The 23644-nt window shown below is 51.6% G+C and overlaps 1 protein-coding gene and 1 long non-coding RNA gene across 5 annotated transcripts in view; both read left to right on the plus strand.

The window, feature by feature from the left end:
* Window positions 1-5154: 5154 nt before the first annotated feature.
* On the plus strand, window positions 5155-8422 carry Otx1 (orthodenticle homeobox 1). Of its 3 annotated transcripts, none has more exons than XM_059275425.1 (5): window positions 5155-5268; window positions 6098-6271; window positions 7575-7750; window positions 7832-7897; window positions 7928-8422. In XM_059275425.1, exons 1-5 carry the CDS (start codon window positions 5155-5157, stop codon window positions 8391-8393), a joined length of 996 nt encoding a protein of 331 aa, XP_059131408.1. In that variant the 3' UTR covers window positions 8394-8422. The 3 variants fall into 3 exon arrangements, with proteins under 3 accessions (XP_059131408.1, XP_059131409.1, XP_059131407.1); XM_059275426.1 differs by having other exon boundaries at window positions 5155-5251; window positions 6120-6271; XM_059275424.1 differs by having other exon boundaries at window positions 5155-5251; window positions 6120-6271; window positions 7575-8422.
* Window positions 8423-14473: 6051 nt separating this feature from the next.
* LOC131920899 (uncharacterized) overlaps window positions 14474-23644 on the plus strand; it is a 129166-nt gene continuing 119995 nt past the window's right edge. For both annotated transcript variants that reach the window (XR_009381791.1, XR_009381790.1), the window contains exon 1: window positions 14474-14579. This is a non-coding gene — a long non-coding RNA (uncharacterized LOC131920899). The remainder of the gene's footprint in view (window positions 14580-23644) is intronic.

The raw sequence follows: 23644 nt of genomic DNA on the forward strand, positions 1-23644 counted from the left end.
CAGCCGGGGAGTCGCGTTGCTGAAGCTCCGCACGGTGCCCGGTGGCGGGCTCCCTAAGGCAGGCCAGCACCCAGCCCGCCACCGGACGGAGACCCTGAAAACCCGCTCGGTGTGAAGAGACAAAGGGTCGGGGGCGCGGCGACCGCAGCGTGTGTGGCGAGCGGGTGCAGAACTTTCTCCCGGCCGGGGTCCCGGCCCCTTCCCCACCCCAAGTGTCTCTCCAGCCCCGCCACTCTCCGGCGGGCACGAGGTCACTGGGGTGCCGCATCCGGGCTTGGGGCCCGCTCCTGGCTGCTGGGCCTTAGACTGAGGCAGCGTCCCTCTTCCTCCTGGCTGCACAACAACCCTTTGAGGGAACCGTCGAAGCTTCTGGACCAGCGTCCTGGACCCGGACATTTGGCTAGCAAAGGCTGCCACAATCCTCTGCGCCGAATTCAAAAAACTTTCCTCTTGGTCTTACTCTCCTTCTGCTCTGTTCTCTCCTCTCTCCACCTCTCTCTCTCTCTCTCTCTCTCTCTCTCTCTCTCTCTCTCCTCTCTCTCTCTCTCCCCCTTTCTCTCTCCTCCCCCCACACCCTCCACCTCTCCTTTTTCCTTAATCCCAAGGTTTTACAGGATGAGCATTAAGGAAATTCGCCTGCAATTTGGGATTAGATAAATACTCTCATGGGAGGGGGGGGGGTCCTTGCCACTCGATACCTCCCACTTGCCCGAGAATGGAGGGGGACAGCATCAGGAACCGACAGCAACCGGCTCCCACGCGGTGGGCCTTGGGGACTGCGCAGGCACATTCCAATGCGCACAGCAGCCCCACTTCGTCAACCTGACCCAGGCTAGGGTCTGCGACAGCCAGCGCACCCGCCCTGAGGAGGCCAGAGTCCCAGAGAGCCGGAGCGTGAGCCCAGGGCCCCAGAGGGCCAACCCAGGCTCGCAGCCGGGAGGCCGGGACAGGGATGCGGCCAGGGCACACCCCAGGACGTCGACATTTTCGTGCCCGCCAAACCAGTGCGCCCTAGCCCGCGCCATTCCCCGGAACAGGGGGCAGGAGTGTATTTCGTTTCTTTCTTTAAACCTCAGCACGGTCCCCGTAGCTCTCAGCCTGACCGTCCGCCTTTGGGGATACTCCCGGTGGGGACCCGGGAGCCTAAGGTGTGTGCTCGCTCGGGCCCGCGCTGTGCTCTGCGCTGCTTCTTTTCCGCCTGCAGGTTTTATCTCTCTCCCTCTCATTTCCCCCCTTTCCTCGTGTTCTTTTATTCTGCTTTCTCTTTCTCTCGCTTTTGTGAATGGGCCGCGGTGTCTTTGTTCTGGAGAGAAGCGCCCGTGTCGCTGACTTTTGTGAACCAGAGAAGGATCTTGTAAAACCTCCTTTTCTCCTCCGTGGTCCCCCGCTCACACCCCTCCTTCCCTGCCCCTTTGATTAGATGTTCCCTCATCGTTCAAAAAAATGTAATTTCGTTAGTCTGGCGGCCACTTTCTTTGAACATTAGCTCGCTTTCAGCTCCAACTTCAATTAGAAGGAGTTGATTTTGAGAGATCAACAAAAGAACCGACCAAAGCCTTATTAAAGGTCCTAAGAAGATCTCTCGGTCCTTTGAGAAGCAGTTAAGGAAACAGTGTGCCCTCCATCATATTCTGTTACCGTATTTTATTCGGACTCCAAAGAAAAGTGTCGCTTGGGGGAGGGGAGCAGCACTTTGATGAGCGGCAGTCGCGGCCCCTTTTCACTCAGCGGGCTCCCCCTTCCTTCTGGTCGCCCCGCGCCCGGTCAGCGAACGGTGCGGACCGCGCGGCCTGGGCATCGAGGTGCTCCGGTCTACCGTGCTCTCGGCGGCTCCCGAACTCACCCACGCACATACTCGGGCTCAAACTTTTCACCCGCCTGTTGGGGTGAGACTGGGAGAAGATGAGGAGAAAAGCCTAGGAAAGGGCGGAGATGTGGTTCCCTGCTTTCAGTAGGAGATGCCATTTGAAAGAATTGCCTCGCTCGGGGTTGGGCGGAAAATAGTTTTTTCTCTCGCTTTGGAAAGTCCACACAGGTAGACGTCCTTAGCGAGTTTATTCGGCTGGGGACTGGGGTCTTCCAGTACGAACAATCCAGGGAAATGGTTTCCAGGAGGCTCCTCCCGTAATGTGGTGGGAAATGAAGTGAGGGGTCGGGGTCTGTGGCCACATTTTCCACCAGACGGTCCCTGGTAGGTGGAGACGCGGAAGGACAGATCGAGTGTGAAAAAGAAAGTTTTCTATCAAAACCTCGCGCCTAAGAAGTAAAATGTGGGGGGAGGGGGAGGAGTCTGAGTTCCAACAGTTCGGAAGCAGCTTTAGGACTTGCGAACACCTTTGGTGGGGACCCGGAGCCCCTAGAGACGCGGAGCAGCTGGTAAGCGGCGGCGCCTCCCCTGCGGGTGCTGGCCCTGGGCGCGGGAGTCCCGGGGCGCCGCGGAGTGCCCGGCGTGCCCAAAACTGCTCCCCGGAGCTCGGCTCAGCTGCCCGCGCCCGCACGAGCCGCCCGCAGGTGGGGGGCGCGGAGGGAGGGAGGCTCCGGGTCCCAGGGCGCCCCAAGGAGAGCCAGGGGCCGGCGAGCCTCGAGTCCGCCGCCCGGGAAGCCTGGCGCCCACACCCCGGCCGCGAAGCCCGGCGGCGCGCGCGCCAGCCAGAACCGGTTATCCAGCACCTTTCTGCCACTCCTCCGTAGCGCGGCCCAGGCGAGGGGAGGGCGGGGGCCCCCAGGCGGGCCTCGGGACCCGGGGCCCCCTCTGCTCCCGCGACTCCGGCGCTGCCGTCACCCTCCTCGACTCGCTCTGAGCGGAATTTGCCACTCGAGCCCCCGAGTTAGCGCGCGACCGAGGCGGGGCCGGCGCGCGGGGAGGGCGGGGGCGGGGGGCGGGGGAGGGCGGGGGCGCGCGGAGGTAACCCCGGCTCGCGCTGCCATTGCCCGGCGCTCTGTCACTCAGCCCGCTCGAGGCCCCCTATTGGCGGCCTAGCCCCGTTACGCACTTGCCTCGCGTTCACATACCCGGGGAGGGCAGTAGAAAGGTGATCAATCTTCATCAGGCTACATTTCCAATCACCTAAACAACCGAGCAAGACAAGCCACTCCGACAAGGTAAATTGCTTGATTTATTTAGTTTGCCAAGTGACTCTGCAGCATTTCTTCAGTCCCTACCGCCTCCATGTTGCACCGGGAGTGCAGCGGCCACCGCGAGCCACCTCCTAACTCTGTCCCTCGAAACCCCCCCCCTCCCGCCCCCCGGTCCCGGTCGAGGCCAGGTCTTGGGAGGAAAAGCATGTGGGACTTTGCAAACAAAGTATTTGTGCAATAAAGTGAAACCTGGAAGGACACGCACAAAGCTCCTGGAAAAAGCAGGAGACGGGAAGAGGGAAGTTGGGGAGAGGAGAAACCCGGGGGTCCTAGACCCGCCGCCGGGGTAACACCTGTGCGGCTCTGTTTTGCAGGTTGGCCGCCCCGAGGGTCTGGCTGAGGGCGCGAGGTAGATGGTGAACAGCCCCGGCCGCGGAGGGCAGGTAAGGAGGGAGCCGCGGGGCCGCGCGCCACCCCGGGACGGTGGTGCCTCGCCTCGCCTCTCCTTCCTCCACTCGACCCCCGCCACCCAGGTCCCCCGCGGGTGGGCGGGGCTGGGGGCCGGAGGCCGGGCACCCCTGGGCTGCGCCGCCGACCCTAGGCCGCTGCTGAGCCGGGCGCCCCCTCCCCCGCCTCCTCCGAAGCTGCGGAGCTGGGGTGCTAAGTTAGATGAAAGTATTCCAAAACTCACGCCGCACCGTCGCGGACCCCCCGTGGCTGGTGGCCCGTGGCCCTCCGCCTTCTGCGCCCTCGGCTGCCCTTAGTCCAGGCCGCGGTCCCCGAGGACCGAAGCAGGGGCTGGAGTTGGGATGGGAAAGCTCCCGAAGTCCTCCGTTTCCCCCTGAGTTCCCTGCCCTGGGCTCCTGGCAAAGCGGGGTGCAGCTAGGAGCCCCCCTCGGGTCCCAGGCCTACCCCCCAGAAGCCCTTCTTCGGCTGGGGAAGAGCGCCAGGGGCTCGCAGGGTCTGCGGCCGAACCTCGCGCTCCCGGCTCGGGTGTGCGTGAGCTTCCCGACTTGAGGCCTAGTTCGCTGCCCTCCACCGGGTTCAGAGGACGGCGAGGAGCCCGCGCGACCCCGGCCGCTCCGGCTCCTGAGGTCGCCAGCACTCTTGGGGCGGCTGGGTTGGTCATCCTTGATCACACCCTGGTAGGACGGTGTGCGCTCACCCGGACTTGGTAGAAAGAAGGCCCGGCCTGCGCCGGCGTGGGAGGGCGGGTGACCGCCTCTGAGGCACCCCTGACCTTGGGCGGCATCTGGAAACTGCCACTTCTACTGTGGCGCCTTTGGCGTCTTCTTGCCGCCTCAGCCGGGCCTGGGCCGCATCAGCCCTGGGGTGCGGTGAGGTCCGGGTTCACCCGTCTCCTAGCGTCGGGGGCCCAGGGAGGTCAGCTAGGATGGTGGTTGGGGCTCTGGCGGAGGGAGCAGCCCTGGGGCTCTCTGAAGGAATGGTGTGTCCAAAGTGGGCAGTCGCCTCGGCGATCCAAGGCGAACTTCTTGGGCCTCTGTAGTGCCAGCGGTTTGATCCCTTTTCAGAAACATTTGAAACTTAAACGAAATAACCCCGTACGCTCTGTACGGCCCTGCCGTCCCGGCGCCAAGTGAACATTTGCTTCAGCAAATTGCTTCCGCAGCACTAAAAAAAAAAAAAAAAAAAATGACTGCACTTGGGAATTTTGCACCCTCCCTGGTCCCGGCTCTCACCTCCTAGGCCCGATCGCGCTTTTAAGTTTTCTTTCCTGTTGACACTCGAGGAGTGTCTCTGGCCCTTGTCAAGCCCTAAAAGAGGAAGGAACGATGTGGGGAAAGTTTTCTAAGAAGCTGTGTGCTTGCTGAGCTTGGAGGAGAAATGTCTTGGGTTGCCACCCTGTGAAGTTCCTAGCCTGCGCCCCCTCCCCGTGCGAGGATTATAGGAACTGAAATCCAGAGTGACTGCGGGTGACGGTTTCCATGTGTCTCCTGTCTCCTTAGGCCAGGCCCCCAGAAGCAACAGCTTGAAGGACTTCGAAGTGGGAGCCCTGAACTGCTCCTGGCCTCAGGCCCCCTGGATCCGTCGGGGCGCCTCCACCCGCCTGTTAGCATGATGTCTTACCTCAAACAACCGCCGTACGGCATGAACGGGCTGGGCCTAGCTGGCCCTGCCATGGACCTCCTGCACCCCTCTGTGGGCTATCCTGGTGAGCAGTGGCCCTCGGTCCCTACCCCCGCGCCGCCTCAAACATTGGGGGAGTCCGTCCTTTAACGTTTGAGCCCACACTGTCCCCAACACAGGCCCAGGGAAACCATTAGCTTCCCGCCTGTTGCCTAGATCTGGTACAGGCTCACAGGTTTGAGTCAAGGGCTGGTCGGGCAGCTTAGAAACTGCAACCTACAACTTCGGAGTTGTGATGCCTGCAGCCTGTGGTGGTCCCACCTGCTAGAGAGAGCATGCTGTCCAACGATTTATTTCCTTCCCTCCGGTTCTCTCTTTTTTTTTTAATACCCCTCCGGCCCCAACATTTCATGAGGAATCCGGACTCGCTAGGCCCTAACATAGATAGCCACATTTCCCTTATGTCTAGCTGCCGTGAGAGCTGAGCTCTTTCTCCCCAGTCAGATAGAGTGCCCTGAGACCAGCGGCCTGCCCAACTCTCCCGCGGTGGTGCATGACTCCAGCTGAACCCCGAGTTTCTTTTGTAGATTCTACTTCTTTGCTTGAATTTATTCTCTTGGAAAGTGTGCCCAGGTCCTGTTTCTGCCTAGCTCTGTTCTACTTCCTACCTCACAGCCAGAAGTGTGAGGGCTTAGGGAGATGAGCAGCGGGGAATGGCTGGGTTGGTAATCTCCGAGAGGCACGGAGGCCGCAGGCCCTGATGTTTCAGACTGCAGCTTCTGGTAGATGCATCCACTCTGTCCCACCTGTGGCCAGGGAAGTTTGCGTTCGCGGAGGTCGGCCTTTCCCTTCCACGGCGGGGTTCTGGACCTGCCGGAGGACCTGCAAGTGGCCGCTAGTGCCAGTCCTCGTGACCCCCCGCTGACTGCAGGCGCCCTTGCATGTCCCCACAGCCACTCCGCGGAAGCAGCGACGGGAACGCACCACCTTCACGCGCTCACAGCTGGACGTGCTGGAGGCGCTTTTCGCAAAGACTCGCTACCCAGACATCTTCATGCGGGAGGAGGTGGCGCTCAAGATCAACCTGCCTGAGTCCAGAGTCCAGGTGCGGGATTCTGGGGCTCTAGAGTCAGGCTAGGGGCGCTAGGACGGGCCGGGAAGATGTGGCTCGGACGGTCTGGTGTTGGGGCCCATTCACCGACTGGACCGCCCCTCTCCGACTCCCCCTAGCGCCGAGCTTCAGTCAGCTAAAAGGGGTGACATTAAAAAGTAATGGCTTTGAGCCCAATGTCTAGCTAGCCCTGGTCCCCAGGGCGCTCGCGATGTTGAAAGTCTGTTTTTGGAATTTTGGGGAAGCCAGCCGTGTTCCCCGGATGTAACTTTCTCAGAAGGTTAGATAATGGCCCCTGCTTCTTGGCTACCACAGAACTTGGCGGTTTCCTACTGAGCCTTAGCTCTGCTTCGGCTCTTGTCTTTCGTACCCTTGCCCTGCGTCCTAAAAGTGCAAGATGGAACTTGGCTGCAGTCTGCCTCGGAGTGTGCTCCGCGGGGTGGAGTCGGTCTGGTTAGGAGTTTCTTCCAGTGTAAAATCCAGATGCTGGCTTTACCGTTTCTAAGATGCAACGGTTGAGAACATAGAGTTCTGAGTTAGCCCGACTCTTCCTGGAGGGTCTTTTGTCTCGACTTCTTTCCCCGAAGGCTCGCGAAGGGACTGGGAATGCCCCGTGTCCGGGCCCCTTCCAAAAGGAGTGAGAATTTATGACTTACCCTTCCATTTGGTACCCCACCTGGAGCCAAAAGGCCCAAGGAAATCTCACCCAGGCTTCCTTCACGAGAAGCCCGGGTCCTGGAGTACTGCTCCGGTCCAGCCTCCAGCCTTGCTTCTGTTCCCACCCAAACACTTGCCCTGCCCAACTCCAGTCTCCAGGAGCCGACTCGGTGAAACCCCTCGGGCCCCAGACTTGGTGACTGCCCTACACTCCGATGCTCTGTACCTCTCCGCTGTTTCCTGAGCTCTGTTCAAGGAAAACGGGGCCTTCAAACTAAAACGGGGCTGCGGGGAAGCAGCCAACCGCAGCAGCTTAGAGATGGCTGAACTTCTGGCTGGACAGACGCAAACGTTCCGCCCTCGGGCAGAGTTGCGCTGGGCTTGGGGAGGTGCGCATCCCTCCTGCGGAGGAGGCTGACTGGGGGCTTTGCGCAGCAGGATGGGGGAGGGCGCCAGAGCTGGGGACCTAGCACGTGCGGGGGAGGGGACAGGGTCTGGCAAGGCCGGAGACTGGGAGGGGTAGGGCTGGGATTGAGAGGTCCCCGAGATCCTGGGCGGGGTGTGCGTCCGAGGGGCGGAGGAGCACTGAGCTGCACCAGCCAGCCCCCTGATCCCCTCTCCTTCCCCGCGCTCACTGCAGGTCTGGTTCAAGAACCGCCGCGCCAAGTGCCGCCAGCAGCAGCAGAGCGGGAACGGAACGAAAAGCCGGCCGGTCAAGAAGAAGTCGTCTCCGGTGCGCGAGAGCTCGGGCTCGGAGAGCAGCGGCCAGTTCACGCCGCCGGCCGTGTCTAGCTCGGCCTCTTCGTCGAGTTCGGCGTCCAGTACCTCCGCCAACCCGGCGGCTGCTGCGGCCGCGGGCCTGGGAGGAAACCCGGTGGCGGCCGCGTCCTCCCTGAGTACGCCTACTGCTTCGTCCATCTGGAGTCCGGCCTCCATCTCGCCAGGCTCGGCGCCCGCATCCGTGTCGGTGCCAGAGCCCCTGGGCGCGCCAAGCAACGCCTCGTGTATGCAGCGCTCGGTGGCCGCAGGTGCTGCCACTGCGGCGGCCTCCTACCCCATGTCCTATGGCCAGGGTGGAAGCTACGGCCAGGGCTACCCCGCGCCCTCCTCCTCTTACTTTGGCGGGGTGGACTGCAGCTCCTACCTAGCGCCCATGCACTCGCATCACCACCCGCACCAGCTGAGCCCCATGGCACCCTCCTCCATGGCTGGCCATCACCACCACCACCCGCACGCACACCACCCGCTGAGTCAGTCTTCGGGCCACCACCACCACCATCACCACCACCACCACCACCAAGGCTACGGAGGCTCTGGGCTCGCCTTCAACTCTGCCGACTGCTTGGATTACAAGGAGCCCGCCGCTGCCGCTGCTTCCTCTGCCTGGAAACTCAACTTCAACTCTCCCGACTGTCTGGACTATAAGGACCAAGCCTCGTGGCGGTTCCAGGTCTTGTGAGCCCAGGAGTGAGAGGGAGTGGAGAAGAAACCAACTACCTGCGCCCTCCGTGGTCCCCACGCTGCTGCTGCTGCTGCTACCGCTCGCCTTTGCCTTGGCTTTTCCAAAACTGAATTTTCACTCCCCCAAGATGTCCATTGCCTGCAGTGCCGCTCCCATCTCTCTGCCACTTGCTTGGGGGGGTAGGGTGTAGACCCCTCTCCCCCTTGGAGGTGGGGCCCGGTGCTTCCGCTTGGCCCTCGGTTTCTTCACGAGATGGCAGTGTGCTCTCCCTCCCAACTCGTGCGTCACCCCTTCAAGTCTTTCTGGACAGCTTTTATGCACCTGGAGCCTTCTCAGGCTCTTCGCTCTGACCCTCTCTGTTTTGAGCTCAACAGTTTTATTTATTCTTTCTGGACACTGAAGTCACTAACTGGCGTATTATCTACCGTTTGGAGTGCGCCCATACACACTCCTCCAAATCAAACCCACCACTGTTTCTCCTAGCAGACTGCCTCCCCTTCAGCTGCCCTTGATCCAGCTCCCCATCTGCAGGCCAGAGCTTCCAGCACCCCCACCTCCCCAGTGGTGAGCGCTGAGCCAGGCCCTCGGGAGGAGAGTGCCCAGCCTCCATCCCTGCCCTGCGCTGGACTGATTCAAGCTTCCGCCTCGGCGGGAATGCTGTACATAGTCGGGTCCGTTCCAGGGACCACTTAAACTTTTTAGTTGCTGTTGGTTGAACTGAGCATCTCTCTTGTTTTAGCGTCCAGGAAACAGAACTTTAAAATATATACATCACATATCTATATATATACACATATATATAACAAAAGCAAAAAAATATTTCCCCTTTGTTCCCGTTCCTCTTTCTCAAACGATGGCGGTTCTTATTTTTCAGTTGTTACAAGCTGTCCTGCCCCTCTTCACATCTCCCTTTGTGTATTTATTAAAGAAACCCGCTTGGTTCCAGGAAGCTGGGCGCTGGAGGATCAGAAGTGAAGGAAACAGCTAAGTCGGGGTACGGGGCGGGGGCTAGACTAGGCCGGGCGCAGGACGGAGCCCTTCACCGCCCTAAGCACAGAATCAAAGTTTCGGCTTAGGAACAAACAAAAGAGGTGAAATTATAACACTGTGGAAAGCAGACCGACCCCGGAGTCCCAGGTCCGGTTCCTCGGTGGGTGTCTCTCTCTTTGAACACCCCTGTCTGTTTAGTGAGTTTTTAGTGAACCTTCACTCTCCGAAATCTGCGGAGGGCACCTGTGTATCTATCCGTTTTGGTTCTGGCCGCTTGGTCCAGTAGGTGGGAAAGTAATTTGTAAATTTGATTTGTCCGATGTGAAGATCACAAATTACTTGTTGAGATGTAAGGCAGTCCGTCTCCTCTTCCTCTTTCTCTACATTATTTCCCGAAAATAAAAGCAAATTAAGGAATGGCTTGTCAGCGTTGCTCTTCTAATTCCAGCTTCGGGTCTCGGTCTCAGGGGACTAAAAGGGAGGAAAGCTGTTAATAACCCGCGTGTTAACGACCTGCGCGAAGCTGGAGGCTGAAGAATAAGGCGGGAAGTCATAGCAAGAGTCCCCCAAAACGTTCTTTTAGGGAGTGTTCTCCCCCACACACTCCGCACCAGCCCGGCCTCTCCCCCTGCAAGGTTTTGACCCCCGCACCTCGTCGCCATCTAGGACAGACACAGGTGTCAGGACTCAATCCCAGAAACAGCTCCTTTCTCTTCAGAGGCAGAAGCCTGGCACTGATTTCTTCACCCTAATTGCTTGCACCAGAAAGAAGAGGAGGGGGAGGGGAAGAGGGTCGGGAGGCGGGAAAGGATACCGCTGTAATGCTGTCTGAGCTGAGCCAAAAAGGAAAACAAAACGAAAAAAAAAAAAATCTGTGTCCTGCACGTTGGCAGCAGAGAAGCGTCCTTTCGGCCGAGCTGTCCCGGGTGGCTTCACGGCGGCTGTGGGATCCTAGAGTCCAACCACGTGCTCAGGAGTCTTTCTAAACCATTAGTTCGCACCAGAAGTTGTCCAGTCACCAAACTATCTTCCCCAAAGGTTCTTTAGGACCTGTAAACACACATGGACCAGTACGAGTTTCACTTCCTCCGAGGAGGAAGACGCCGGGCCTGCAGCCCTGAGTGGAGGGCAGCTGGCCTTCCGTCTGGGGGAGACGAGGGCTTGTCAGTGTCACCCTTTCCTCCCCGCCAAGCCTGGGAGGCTAAACGGGAGGGAGACTGTGTTCATAATGTCGGCCGCCCAAGCAAACCCAGGGCCCACAACTGCCCAACTCTTCTGACGGCTCCCGAGTGTGAGGCCAAGAAGCCGAGCCCACGGGCGGGAGGCAATAAGGAGACAACGAAAAGTGGCCCGCGGAGTCGGCCGCATCCCCGCTTCCTCCGATTTCGTGAGCCTGGTGCGAGGCCGGGGGTCGCGCCAGCCCGGTGGCAGGCCTTCGAGCCGGGGCTGCGGGACAGCCTTCCCCAGCGTGGCCCGCCTGGGCCCGGGCGGCCCGGCTCAGGCCCAGCCCCTCCAGCAGAGCCGTCCCAGGGCGGGCGGAGGGCGAGCCTCTGGCCGCGCGGCCCCTCCAGGGCGAGCCGTGCCCGCGAAGGCCGCTCGGGACACGGCCCTGGGCGCCCGCCCCGCCCCGCCTGCTGCGCGCAGGCCCCTGGCCGCCGGGCCCCGCACCTTCGCGGGAAGCGGGGCTGGAGGCCCCGGCTGCGGGCTGGGGAGGCCTTCCCGGCCGCCCCACAGCTCCCGCCCCAGGCGGCCCGGGCGCAGCCGCCGCCCCAGAGGCCCCGGGGGGAGATGGGGGGACCTGAGCCAGGAGACCGGCCTGCCGTGGCCTCTGGGGCGGGGTACCCGACCCCCCGGGCCTCGGTTTCGCCCCAGGCTGGCCGGGGCGGTTCGCGAACTTCCCACCGGGGGCCGAGGTGGCTGGGAGCGTCGGTGGAGACCGAGGCCTGGGCTCCCGGGCGGCCGCTCGCTCGGTTCCCGCCTGCAGCACGAGGCTTCGCGGAGCAGCGGGCACGTGCTTCTCCCCGGGGCCCGGGGCGGGAGGGAGCCGGGGAGGGCGGCCGAGGGGGCCGGGCGCGGGGCCGGGACGCGCGCCGGTGCACAGGGCGGCGCGGACGCGCGCGGGCCCTCGGGGCGGCCGCCACCTGTTCGCGGGCGCGGGTTGGGCAGCGTCCCCGGGTCACCCGTCTCGGGAAGCCTGAAGTGTGTCTGGACCGGAGCCTGGCCACACGAGCTGGAACCGAGCGGCCTGGGCGCCCCAGCCGCAGGAGGACGTCTGCAGGGAGCCCAACGAAATCTCCAGGCGCTCGGTTCGCAGCCCGCCTCTGTCGGCTGGCTCGCACCGCGGGCCACCAAGGCCTGCCCTGGGACGGACGCGTGCGGGGCTCGCGGGTGACAGGTGGGCCAGCCCGGAGGCCGCCTGGGCCCGACTCTCCGGACTCCCTCCAGAGCACTGCGTTAATTTGTTGAAGCCCAGAGAGTCACTGGAATGAGACAGGGCTTGCTGCTGGAGCGCTTTTCTGGCACTCGGTACCGGTACCGAGGGTTTGGGAAAAACGCGGGTTTTCTGAATTGTCGGTGTGTGCGGGCGCGTGTTTGTCTGTTTGTCTGTTTGTTTGTTTTGACAAAATCCTTAGAGCAAACCGGGGGGGGGGGGGGATCTGATTGAGAGAATAAAGCGGGTGAAAACCTTAATGAGTGTCAGCAGATTCACGCCTGCTGTAATCCAGAGACCAAAACTGAACCAAACCGAAACACCAAGTTTTTGTTTAAAAAAAAAAAATTACTGCCCCCCCCCAACACATACACCATGTGATTTGTGGGAAACAGCAGCTTCCACAGCTGTTGTGATTTTTTTTCAATTTTAAAAATAAAAGATAAATTCATTACTAACTGGAAGAATTAATTATAATGTTAATGATGTCAAGCAAGGGTGTCTGGTGACAAGGTTGTGTTTAAAGATGTGGAAATAAAATGTATCTGATATATAACTGTCGCTAATATATACGTTATTGGTAAAGAGAATCTGCGTGATTACCATTCAAGACCAGAAAATTACTTGGCTTTTGATGTAGAATTGATTTAAGGATAGCAGTAACATATCTTTATGAAGTTCTCTAATTAGCCGGCTGTGGTGACACAAACCTGTAAGCGCAGCTCTCAGGAGCCCGCAGGAGGACACAGGAAGATCAGGAGTTCAGGACCAACCTCACCTACGTAGTAAATTAAAAATCTGCCTGGGCTGCAGAAGACCCTACCTCAAAAAGAAAAATCCCTCCCATGGCCCCCAGAAAGAAAGAAAAACTTAGAAAAGTTACAAGTGATTCTGTGTTTTTCACTTTGCCTCCCTTCCTTCATAAATTTCAGCATTTCATATGAAAATGAAAAGTCTCAAGATCAACAATAATAAAAATCACCACCAACTTAAATAATATTGCATAATAATGAATTTCTTATTCGACAACAGGAAGTTACTTCAGTTATCTTAGAGAAACAGTACGTTTAGATAAATGTTTGGGGGGGGGCGTCTGAAAACCAGAGTTCCCTGCCTGTTTTTAATAGATAGTTCTTGAGGAAGCAATTACGCCTTTTAATCATTGTGTTGATAGTTACTGGTATCTGAAAAGAAACATTGGTGTGTGCGGGGTGTGTGTGTGTGTGTGTGTGTGTGTGTGTGTGTGTGTGTGTGTGGTGTAGGAGAGACACATTCCATTTTGATCCAGTGTTTTCTTTAATTGTGCTTTAAAAAAGAGTTGGGTTTTACTTAAAACACATCAGGGCAGTGCTTGGAAGCTCGGGAGCAGAACCCCGGCCAGCAGTCCTCCGGTCCTCGGGTCATCTCAGTGAAATGGCAGTCATACAGGACAGCCCTACTTCAGACTGCTTTGAAACACATCTACTTTTGTTTCCTGAAGAGAAAAAAAGTGAATGTTGCTCTGAAAACTGAGTTGAGTGCTGCTGTAATATACAAAACTGCACACCTGTGTTTCTTGTCTATTGCTTGAGCCATGGAAGATCCTGAATACTGTTAGAAGTGTTCCAACGAGATCTGCAGTTCAAATAGATTTGGGCTCCCTTTAATCAATGATGAAGCATCAGTACAGAACTATTGAAAATCTATTGTTTCTAAAAAATTGTACCTCTTTTTGGTGACCAATATCAAAGAGATAAGACTGCATTACACATTCCCAGGTCACAAATGCCTTTTTAAAAAGGTTAATCTTTATTGAGCTGCTTATGAAAACTATTTGGAATTTTTAGAAATTCTTTTAAAGTAGATTATAAAATTATGATTTAAGGAACTTGAGTCCAAATTTTTGGAGGGATTGAAGTGGAATATAAATAAATCATAACTAATTTTGATACTTGGGGGTAAAAACTAAAATGTAAGAGTAAACGGTCTCTGATTCCACAGCGTGGTGTCTAAAGAGCTTATAAAATATTTTTAGTGTACAAATATTCTTATGTATGTTTGAAGCTCTGAATGCTTCTAAGATATACCATCATCTGTCACAGCTATTTCAAATAGGGATCGTATTTTCTTTTTAAAATTTATTTTAAATTTTTCCTGTGAAATATACATATGAAAGAAATTATAAAACAGATTTTTACACTTTAAAAAATAATGAAATATACATGGTGTTACAAGTTTTTAACAAATGCTTTGAAAAGTAGACTTGCAGTTGGTTACAATGTCAGTATTTAAACTTGATGTTAAATAAAATACATCTATGTTTTAGGTATTTGGTTAAATACTTTAGTAACTGTATATCTTTTAAGGGAGAGAAATACTTGAAAGAGATAAACATTCTCCAGGCTTTTGTAAACTCGTAGCATTTCTTGGTGGCGCTTTGTCTGGTTGTGTCCTTAATGAAGGGCAGCAGAAGATGCTGTTCCCGTGTTTATATTTGATGCCATTCAGGGGTGGCTTGGATCTTGATTTCAGTGCTGGTGACCACATATTTCTAACCTAACCCTCTCTTTTTGATTCTGTACTCATTCTCCTTCATCCCCTGAAGAGACCTCAGGGCTTTAGAACTTAGGGTGTTGATGAACTTAGGGTCTTCTCTCCTTCCTTGTGACTGCACCAAGGACTTGGCTCTAAAACAGTTGGGGAAGAGAGGGAGAGAGTAAACGGGCTTAGTACAAGTAAAAGCCTGATCCCAGCACTTGAGAGGCTGAACCAGGAGGATTGCTGTGAGTTTGAAGCCAGCCTAGGCCACATAGGAAGACCCTGAATCTAAGTTGAGGGTGGGATTAAGGACAAATGAACAAGATCTTCATTTAAGTCTTAGTTGTTAAGGCTGAGGGAGCTTACATAGGTTTCATTTTATTGTTGTACATTTAAAGTTTTATTTTTTGTTTTGATACTTTAAATAAAGGTCTGGGAATGTAGCTCAGTGGTAAAAATCTGTAAAGCCCTGAGTTCATCCTTGGCACTGGGGGTAGGGGGCGGGTTTAAAAAGCTATTTATTTGTTTGCAGGAAATAGTATTTACAGTGAGCTGTGGAGCTTCCCATGCTTTGGCCTACACACTATTATTCACATATATTGTTTTGTTTAATCTGCTTAAAGCTTCAGAAGTGGTGATAGGTGAAACTCAGTGACTTAGCTACCTACTCAAGGTTATATAGTGGTATGTAGCAAGCAGGCCTTGGTACTCACTGTCAGAGCTCAGGTCTTTGCTCTGGGAGATGCCATTTTATCTTGTAATATTTCAGCAAACATTCATTCAAAGAAGGCACATCATATAATTTGAGAATCAGATCAATTCGAACTCCTTTTATTTGTTTATTGTGCTTGTTTTATCAGTTAGATACCTGTGGAGAGGAAACCTCATCTGAGGAATTGCCTCCATTGTCGGAATAGCCTGCGAGAAGGTCTCAGGGGCATTTTCTTATTGCTAATTGATATAGAAGGGCTCAGCCCCCTGTGGATGGTCCCATTCCTGGGCAGGTGGTCCTGGGCTGTTAAAAGGTGAACGAACCAGAATGTGTGGGCCAGGAAGTAGCCTTCCTCCAAGCTTTCTGCTGAGGTTCCTGCCCTGAGGTCCTGCTTTGGCTTCCCCTGATGATGGCCTGTGACCTGTAGACCAGGTGGGCCCTTTCCTTTCCCAAGTTCCCTTTGGTCAATAGAAAACAAACTAGGAAGTTTGTTTATGATTTTCTGTGCTGGAGGTCAAACTCACCGCCTTAAACATTCTGGGTAAGTGTCTTCTACTGAGCAAATAACTTCAGCCCAAAGCTGTAAAGTTTGAATTTGGGCAATTGAAATTATTGTGTGGGAAGTTCTTAACCTTTTTTTATTTCTGGGTATCACTTACTTCTCATTTTAATGGTTTTCAGAGAGCTAGTAATAGCGTATTAAGTGAGGAGACTAGCGTGACACTAGATGCCTTCCTATTTTCCCCTTTAATTCCTTACTAATTTTAACGTCTAAGTGATTTAAAAATTCCTTACTGGTTGGTTCATGTTTATGAATAGTGTTTTCTTTTCTCGACTGAGACCTTTTTCACTCTTTATGACAGTGCTTTGCTGCAATTATGGGATTCCTGATCCAGGGAAGGCTTGCACACCGGACAGGAAACTGAGAACAGGTTAATGTGCTGTGTACAAGGCTTAATTTGCTTGTAAAGAAACATTCAGGATTTTGTTCTCACTGACCAACTTGGCAAGTTCTTTTTAGTTTTGATGCTTGTGGCTTGTGTTGTTGTCGTTATTGTTTGTTTTTATCTCAACCATGACAAATTCTTGCCTTTTTATATGAATTTCATTTTGCAAAACTAAATCTAAAATATGTTTAAGATGATTTAACCAGTTGGTGAGAGCAATTGTGTACACAGCAGAGGTCTTGGTTTCTCCTTCTCCACTATTTAAAATCCTCAAGATTCTATTCCTGCTACTGACTTCCTCAATCTTTCTTTTATGTGTAAGACAAAAAAAAAATTGTTCTTATGTTCTGTTTAGAGAATGAAACAGCCAAGGTCTTGTCTTTCCTTGCGTTTTCTCAGTTGAGCCACAGCATGTCCTCAGACAGCACCTGGTCATCTCTGAATGTCTTTTATTTGAACTTTTAAAATTAGAAACTAAGTTTTCTTTGTTTGTTGGATATGCTTGCCTAGCCTTCTTAGTATTTTCTAGTCTTCTATAAAATTGAGACTTTTTGATCATTGTCACATCTCTTGCAAATTTTAAGAGCTTTTCAAAATTCAGGCCATGAAAATGTTAGTATATGTTTATTTAAAAGCTCATAAAGTTTATGCACTCATTAAATCATTAGTGATCAATGCCACCCAGGCCAAGGAATAGCATATTACGACTGAAGGATTTCCCTGCATATCTCTTGGTGGTCCTCTCTGCCTCCTCAGAGGGAGCTATTACCTCATGCTCCTGGCCATGGCTTTCTTGAGTTTCTTCTCTAATTTAACTACTTGGTCATGCATTCCTAAGCAATATAGGTTCATTTCCCACGTTCAGAATTATGTGTGAATAGAATTACATTGTTTTATTTTGTTAACTCCTTTGCACACTTTTTATAACTATGTATCAGTAGGCACACTGCCTCTTGTTGAACAGCAATCTTCTGTATGCACATGTCACAGTTTATCATTATTCTGTTGAGAAGCATTCGGGTTGTTTCTCTTTGGGACAATTGTGACAGTGTCACTCTAAACACCCTTCTGTGTATATATATATGTATATAATGGTGCATATAAAGATGCAAATGTGTAAGGTATATTTTAGGAGTGAGTTGTTTGACCCTTAGGGAATTGTATGCTTTCACTTTAGCTAAATACTGGCATAATCATCCAAATTTGCTGAGTCAATTTACATTTCCAAATACTGAATGTGAATTCTAGTTTCTCTCTATTGTTTTTTTTTTTTTTTGCCTGAATTTCAGTATTATTGGATATTTCAAACTTTGACATATTGGGTGTATAGTACTGTTTCATTGTGGACTTATTATATTTTCTTGATTATTTAAAAGATTGAGCTTTTTATTATTTTTCTTGTCGATTTGGTTTTCTTTTGGCATGGTACTTTGTTTTAGGATTGCTCTGTGTAACAGCCCTGGCTGTCCTGGAACTAACTTTGTAGACCAGGCTGGCCTCGAACTCACAGAAATCTGCCTCTGTCTCCTGTTTGTTTGTTTGTTTGTTTGTTTTTTCCTCATTAGATCCTCTGCTCATCTCTGATTGGTGAGAATTCCTTATATATGCTGCATCCAGTTCTTTATCATTTGTATGTGTTGGACATACGCTTTCTATTCTGTGACTTGTTTTCAACTCTGTGGATTATATTTTCTTTTACATGAGCACAGGCGCTCCCAGAGGCCAGAGGAGGGCATCAGGGGACTAGAGTTACAGGTGGTTATGAGCTGCCTAGTACCGGTTCTGGAAACTGAACTCCATTCTCTGCAAGAGCATCAAGTACTTTTAACTGCTAAGCCATCTCTCTAGCTCCTCCTTTTATTTATTTAGTGTGTGCAAGCATGTGTGTATGTGTGTGCGTGCGTGTGCGTGCGTGTGTGCGTGTGTGTGTGTGCGTGTGTGTGTGTGTGTGCGCGTGCGTGTGCATGTGTTGTGTGAGAACATGGCACACGTGTGGAGGTCAGAGAACAACTTTCAGGTTTCCCTCCACTCTGTGGGGTCTGGAGATTGAAATCTGGTCTTCAGACTTCTCAGCCAGCTCCCCTACCACCTGAACCATCTCACCAGCCCCTGGAAGATGTTTTTAAAGCAGCAGATTAATAAAGCTTTTTCTTTTGGGTAATTTCTTGTGTTTTATGAAATTTCTTTCTTCTTGGTCATAGAATTATCCCTTTATATCTTCTGATGAAAGATTGCTTACAAGTTTTGCCTTAAATATTTAGCATTTGGTCCCCTGCTACAGGGGCCTTGAACATGCCAGGTGAGGACTCTCCTGTTGACCTGCTTCTGTGCCCTTTCCCGACTTCTTGTGTGTGACAGTCCTCCCTCTCCTCCTCTCCTCCCGTGAATCTGTATACCATCTTTGGGTGCTAAATCCTGTCTTTAATTTGAGGTTGTCTGTAAGTCCTCAGCTGAGCCCCCCCACCCCCCACCCCCTCACCCCCGTACTTAGTTGTCTTCTGGATCTTGCCACTCAAATGCCTTAAAAGTGTTTGCTACTCAAGAGTAATTGTTGTTGTTGCTGCGGGGGGGGGGGGGGGGGGGTGGGTACGTGCGTTGATCAGAGGCCAGCTTTCAGGAACTGTTTCTCTCCTTCCGGTGGGGAGTGAACTCAGTTTTTTAGGCTTGCGGAGCCCGCCCGCCCTTTCACCTTCTCACCCGCACTGAAGTCATTTTCAGCCTGTCTGCTCTTTGCTACATAGATTAAGTCATCGTGTAAGCCCAATGCCTGGTGGAATCTCTGACTCTCCTCCCGTTAAATAGTCATTGTGTCCAGGTGATTTCATTCTGAAATACATCTCAAAGCCATTCATCCCCTTCTCCCTAGTCGCACAATTACCACTCAGAGCTCTGCTTGCTGCACCACAGCCTTCTGTTTTTCCTCCTCCTCCTCTCCTGGCCCATGGCAGTCTTTCACACTACCTCAGAATTTCCTGAGACAGCAATTGTATCTCTTTCCTGCTTTTACAGCCTTTCATTGTCCCCATTCTAAGTGAAAACTGTAGCTCTTTCCATGACTCCTGCCACCACGGCAAGAATCCCACTGTTCCCCACACATGCACCTTCTTGTTTCCCAGAGAGGCTGGTAACTCATTGTGCTGTCTCCCCAGTTAGTCTCTCTGCTTGGAATAGCGTTCCTGCTCTCTCTATCCTGGGGAAACCTTTTTCCTTCTGCCCTGTTCCCCGACAGAATTAACCCTTTCCTCTCTGAGCAGCGGCTTTCATTCCTGTATGGCAGGGCATCTGTTTATGTAGTTATCTCCCACGCCAGCGAAGAAGGCTTGAAAGACAGAATGTGTTCATTATTTTTATTCTCCGCTCCTAGGAAGTCCTGATATTTAATAATAGTACCCCAGAATACTTAAGTTTAAGAATGGTGCTGACTTTAGCGGGGCAGGAAGGTTATAGTTGCATTAATTAAAAACTTGTAATAAAAATGTGGTTGACCGAGCACAATACAGCACAAATAAAATGCACTTGAACAGACTTAGCTGACAAGGTTAAATTTGTTTACAGAAATTCTCAGTACAGTATTGCTGAAGACATTCTTCTTCAGAGAATACAACAAGCATGCTCTACCCTGCTGCGCTTTTTACATTACTCACCTGACAGAACTGGCTAACTTACAGTGTGGAGAACTTTGCTAACCAGAACAGTGGCGGGCCACCAGTTTTTGCATGTGTTGGTTTTTGTAGACTCCCATAAAAGATAACGTAGTGTGGTCAAGAGCAGACCTTTTCCTGGAGCTCAGACAGCACACAGAGGCCACTGCTGGGTTCTGCTAACAGTCTGGAGAAAGCTAGGTTACTGTTTAGAGCATGTTGATGTTTCTCTTTATAGTGTTCACATTACTGACTTATTGAATATGTAGGGGCATTCCAAATACAAATGTTCTTGGAGAAAATGCTCTTCAGTAAGATACACACTGGCAGGTTTTTTTGTTTTTCAGATGTTTAGGTCCACCTGGAACTTGTGATGTTCCTGCCTCAGCCTCCCTCACAATGAGATTCAAGACACAAGCTCACAAGAGCTGCTCATGTTGTTTCTATGTGAAAGTCTGACTGAACGACACCTCAAAGAAGCTTGAAAAATACGCCCCTATATCTGCAGATCAATTGCTATGTGAGGAGTCCGGAGATTTTTAATAAACCAGCCTAAAAGCAACTTCTAGAAAACCACAGTCAATGAATGTGTGCTTATTCTAACTCTGTTTTGAAAATAAACTAAAATGAAGTTCAAGAATGAAAAGGGAAAACTAAGAACAAAGAACATGGTTTTGGAAGCTGCAATACTGATGGATGGGCAGCAACTTAGACAAGCTGAGCACCAGCCTGTACGGCCTTCAACCTTCCACACCTGGCTAGCTGTGACAGGGATATATAGGTACTGCTGGTTCTCGGTGGGCAATCAGCACCCTCTCAGCAGGAAAGGAGAGCTCTGTCTTACCTTGAAGTTATACAGCCATGTGTTCCGACTTTGGACTTTTGAGCCTGGAAATAATTATTGTAGATCAAGTATGCTGTATCCTAAGGGATGTCTGGGATGGTTTCCTCTTCTGCACCTTACAGACCCTATTTAGAAAGTAGGAATTCTAAATGGAGATGCCCTCCATACCCTGAAGGCCTTTAAGCTGCACTGGATGCACCCAATGTATACCTTTGGCAAACTCTAACAGCAACATGAAGTGTTTCAGCAGCAGACTCCTTGTGAAAATTTGACATTTTCTACCATTAACTCTTTTTTGACTGGGTCTCACTATGTAGTCCTGGTTGGCTTGGAACTTGCTATGTAGACTAGGCTGGCCTTGAACTCAAAAGAGATCTACCTTTCTCTGCCTCCAGAATGTTGGGAATAAAGGTATGCACTACCTGGCCGTGGATAGGAGGGGACTGGACCTGCCTGGACTGAATCTACCAGGTTGAACTCAATCCCCAGGGGAGTCTTTGCCCTGGAGGAGATGGGAATGGGGGGTGGGCTTGGGGGAAGGCGGGGGGGGGGGGGAGGGCCCCCCCCCCCGGCGAGAGGGGGGATGGGAGGGGGAGAACAAGGGAATCCGTGGCTGATATGTAAAATTAAATTATAAAATAAAAAAATTTTAAAAAGGTGTGCACTACCTTGTCAGACCATCAAGTTTGTAGTTTTCTCCTTTCTACATGCCCTTTTAGCACAACACATCCCCTGAATCTGTAGACCTGTCTTCTCTACATAATGACTGAGGAGGAGGAGAAAGCCAAATGCACAGCTAGCTACTGAATGCACCACAGAGTCATGGTCACCACCTTGGCCTTGGGGTCACAAGCTTCCCAGCAATCTCTGTCTTTCTCTCTTTTTTTTTTTTAAGGTGAGGAAATGACTTACTTCAACTTACACTTCCAGGGCATAACCCATCATCAAGGGAAACCAGAGAAGGATCACAAGGAATTACTAAGGAAGGCTACTTACTGGCTTGCCCTCCGACTTTTGCTCAACTCTCTCTCTCTCTCTCTCTCTCTCTCTCTCTCTCTCTCTCTCTCTCTCTCTCTCTGTGTGTGTGTGTGTGTGTGTGTGTGTGTGTGTGTCTCCTTCTCTCCCTCTCTTCCAAGACAGCATTTCTCTGTGTAGCCCTGGCTGTCCTGGAACTCTGTAGACCAGGCTGGCCTTGAACTCACAGAGATCTGCCTGCCTCTGCCTCCTGAGTGCTGGGATTAAAGGCGTGTGCCACCACTGCCTGGATTCAACTGGCTTTCTTACAGGTTCAGACCCATTTGCCTAGAGAAGGTGCTTCCCACAGTAGGCTAGGTCTTCATGTAGCCATCGTTAACTGAGACAGTCTCCTCCAGACACTGCTGCAGATCAATCTTATCTGGGCAATTACTCCATAAAGTTTCCCTCTTCCCTTTTCTCGTCTTTTTAAAATCTTCACTGTGATTCTCTTGAACCTTCAGGACTGACCTGCCCCCTGCCTCAGCATCTCCTTTACTTCCTACTTCTTTGTGGCAGTAGCACCCATTCTCCTGGCACGGCTCTTTCCAAGTCACTAACAACGTGTCTATCATCCAAGGGACAATTTTCAGTCTTAATCATCTTTAATCTCTTTATAACACTTGATTCAGGTAGTCATTTTATCGTCTATAAAATACCTTTTGTGTGTGTGATGGGAATGAACCCAGGTCATCAGCAGTTCCAGGGAAACCTTCCTCATATGACACTACTCTCTGTTTACCCATTAAGTTTTGGGGTTGAGACTCCTGTTGAGGATTTCTTTTCTAATTGTATGTGCCCTTACTGGGTAGTTCATTTCTGCCCGTGCTTTCAGGCACTCGGAGTTTGTACCTTCCCTGATGTCTTGATCCATTTGTGAGCTGCTTGCTATCAACACCACAGTCAGAAAGTTTTCACACCCATCTCTGTGCTTCGTTTTCTCTCTCAGTGAATAACAACTGCATCCTTAATCCCAAGAAGGAAGCCAGAGTCCTCTACAGTCCTCATTTTGCTCTGGTTACCAAGTTCAGTCCACTCAGTAGCTCTTAACACCCTCTGCCCTTTGCACTTCAGGTACCATGTACAATGTCACCACTGCAGTCTCTGACCTCATCCATTCCTGTAACCCGACACCCTTCTCAAGTCCCCTCCTGTGTGCAAATCCAGTGATAGCCAGTTGGCAAAGATGGCCTCCAAGGAATGGTCTCTCCCAGGAGTCACACTAAACTACATTCTGTGTGAAGTTACCTATTTTAGATCAACACTGAATGGGATCATAAGATGCTTACCTTTTTTATGACTTATTTTGCGTAACCATTTTGTTGCACTCGTTAGCAGTTCCTTCTCTCTTCAAGGCTGATTGTTCACGGCCCGCACCCACAACGTAGTACGGGTCGTTCATCCACCACTGAACCCTTGCGCTGTTTTCACTTTGGGGCTCCTGTGCACATGGTGTTATGACGGGAGTATTGAAACGTCTAGGCTTGAGTATTGGGGGTCTGACGGAAGTGGAATGTTCTATCATATGTAAGTCTATTTTTTTTTGAAGTAGCCACCATATTATTTCTCATAGGGGCTGTGGTCTTCCATTACCTCCTGCAGAGCACAAATGTCACCCTTTTCTATATCCTAACAAGGTATTTTCTAGAGTTGTCCTTTTTAAAAATAGTGGCCCTGATGTATAGAAGTGGGTTTCATCTCCCTAATGATTAGTTATGTTGAACATCTTGTGTCTGTTGGCCCTTTGTATTTCTTCTTTATTGAAATTTATGTTTAAGTTCTGTGACCACCTTAAAATCTGTTCTTTCCTTTTGCTGTTGAATTTATGAATCCTTTATAATTTTTAGATATTAGGTCCTTATCAGATATGTGATTTGTACACATTTTTTCCACTCCAGTGATTTTTTCATCCTGCTGATACTTTTATTTTTGATGTACAAATTTTTAATTTGATGGAGTCCAGTGTATATGTGTTTGGTTGCCTGTGTTTTTGTATCATATACAATAAATCATTTCTAAATTCAATATCATAAAGGGTTCTCCTCTCCCCTTAACTGTTTTGTGGTGTTAGTGTTTATGTTTCTGCCTCTGATGTGGTTTTGGTACATGTGGCGATGAGGCAAGGATGTGACTCCATTGTTCTACACGTGTA

This window comes from Peromyscus eremicus, chromosome 10 (assembly GCF_949786415.1).
Source record: "Peromyscus eremicus chromosome 10, PerEre_H2_v1, whole genome shotgun sequence".
In the NCBI taxonomy this organism is placed as follows: domain Eukaryota; kingdom Metazoa; phylum Chordata; class Mammalia; order Rodentia; family Cricetidae; genus Peromyscus; species Peromyscus eremicus.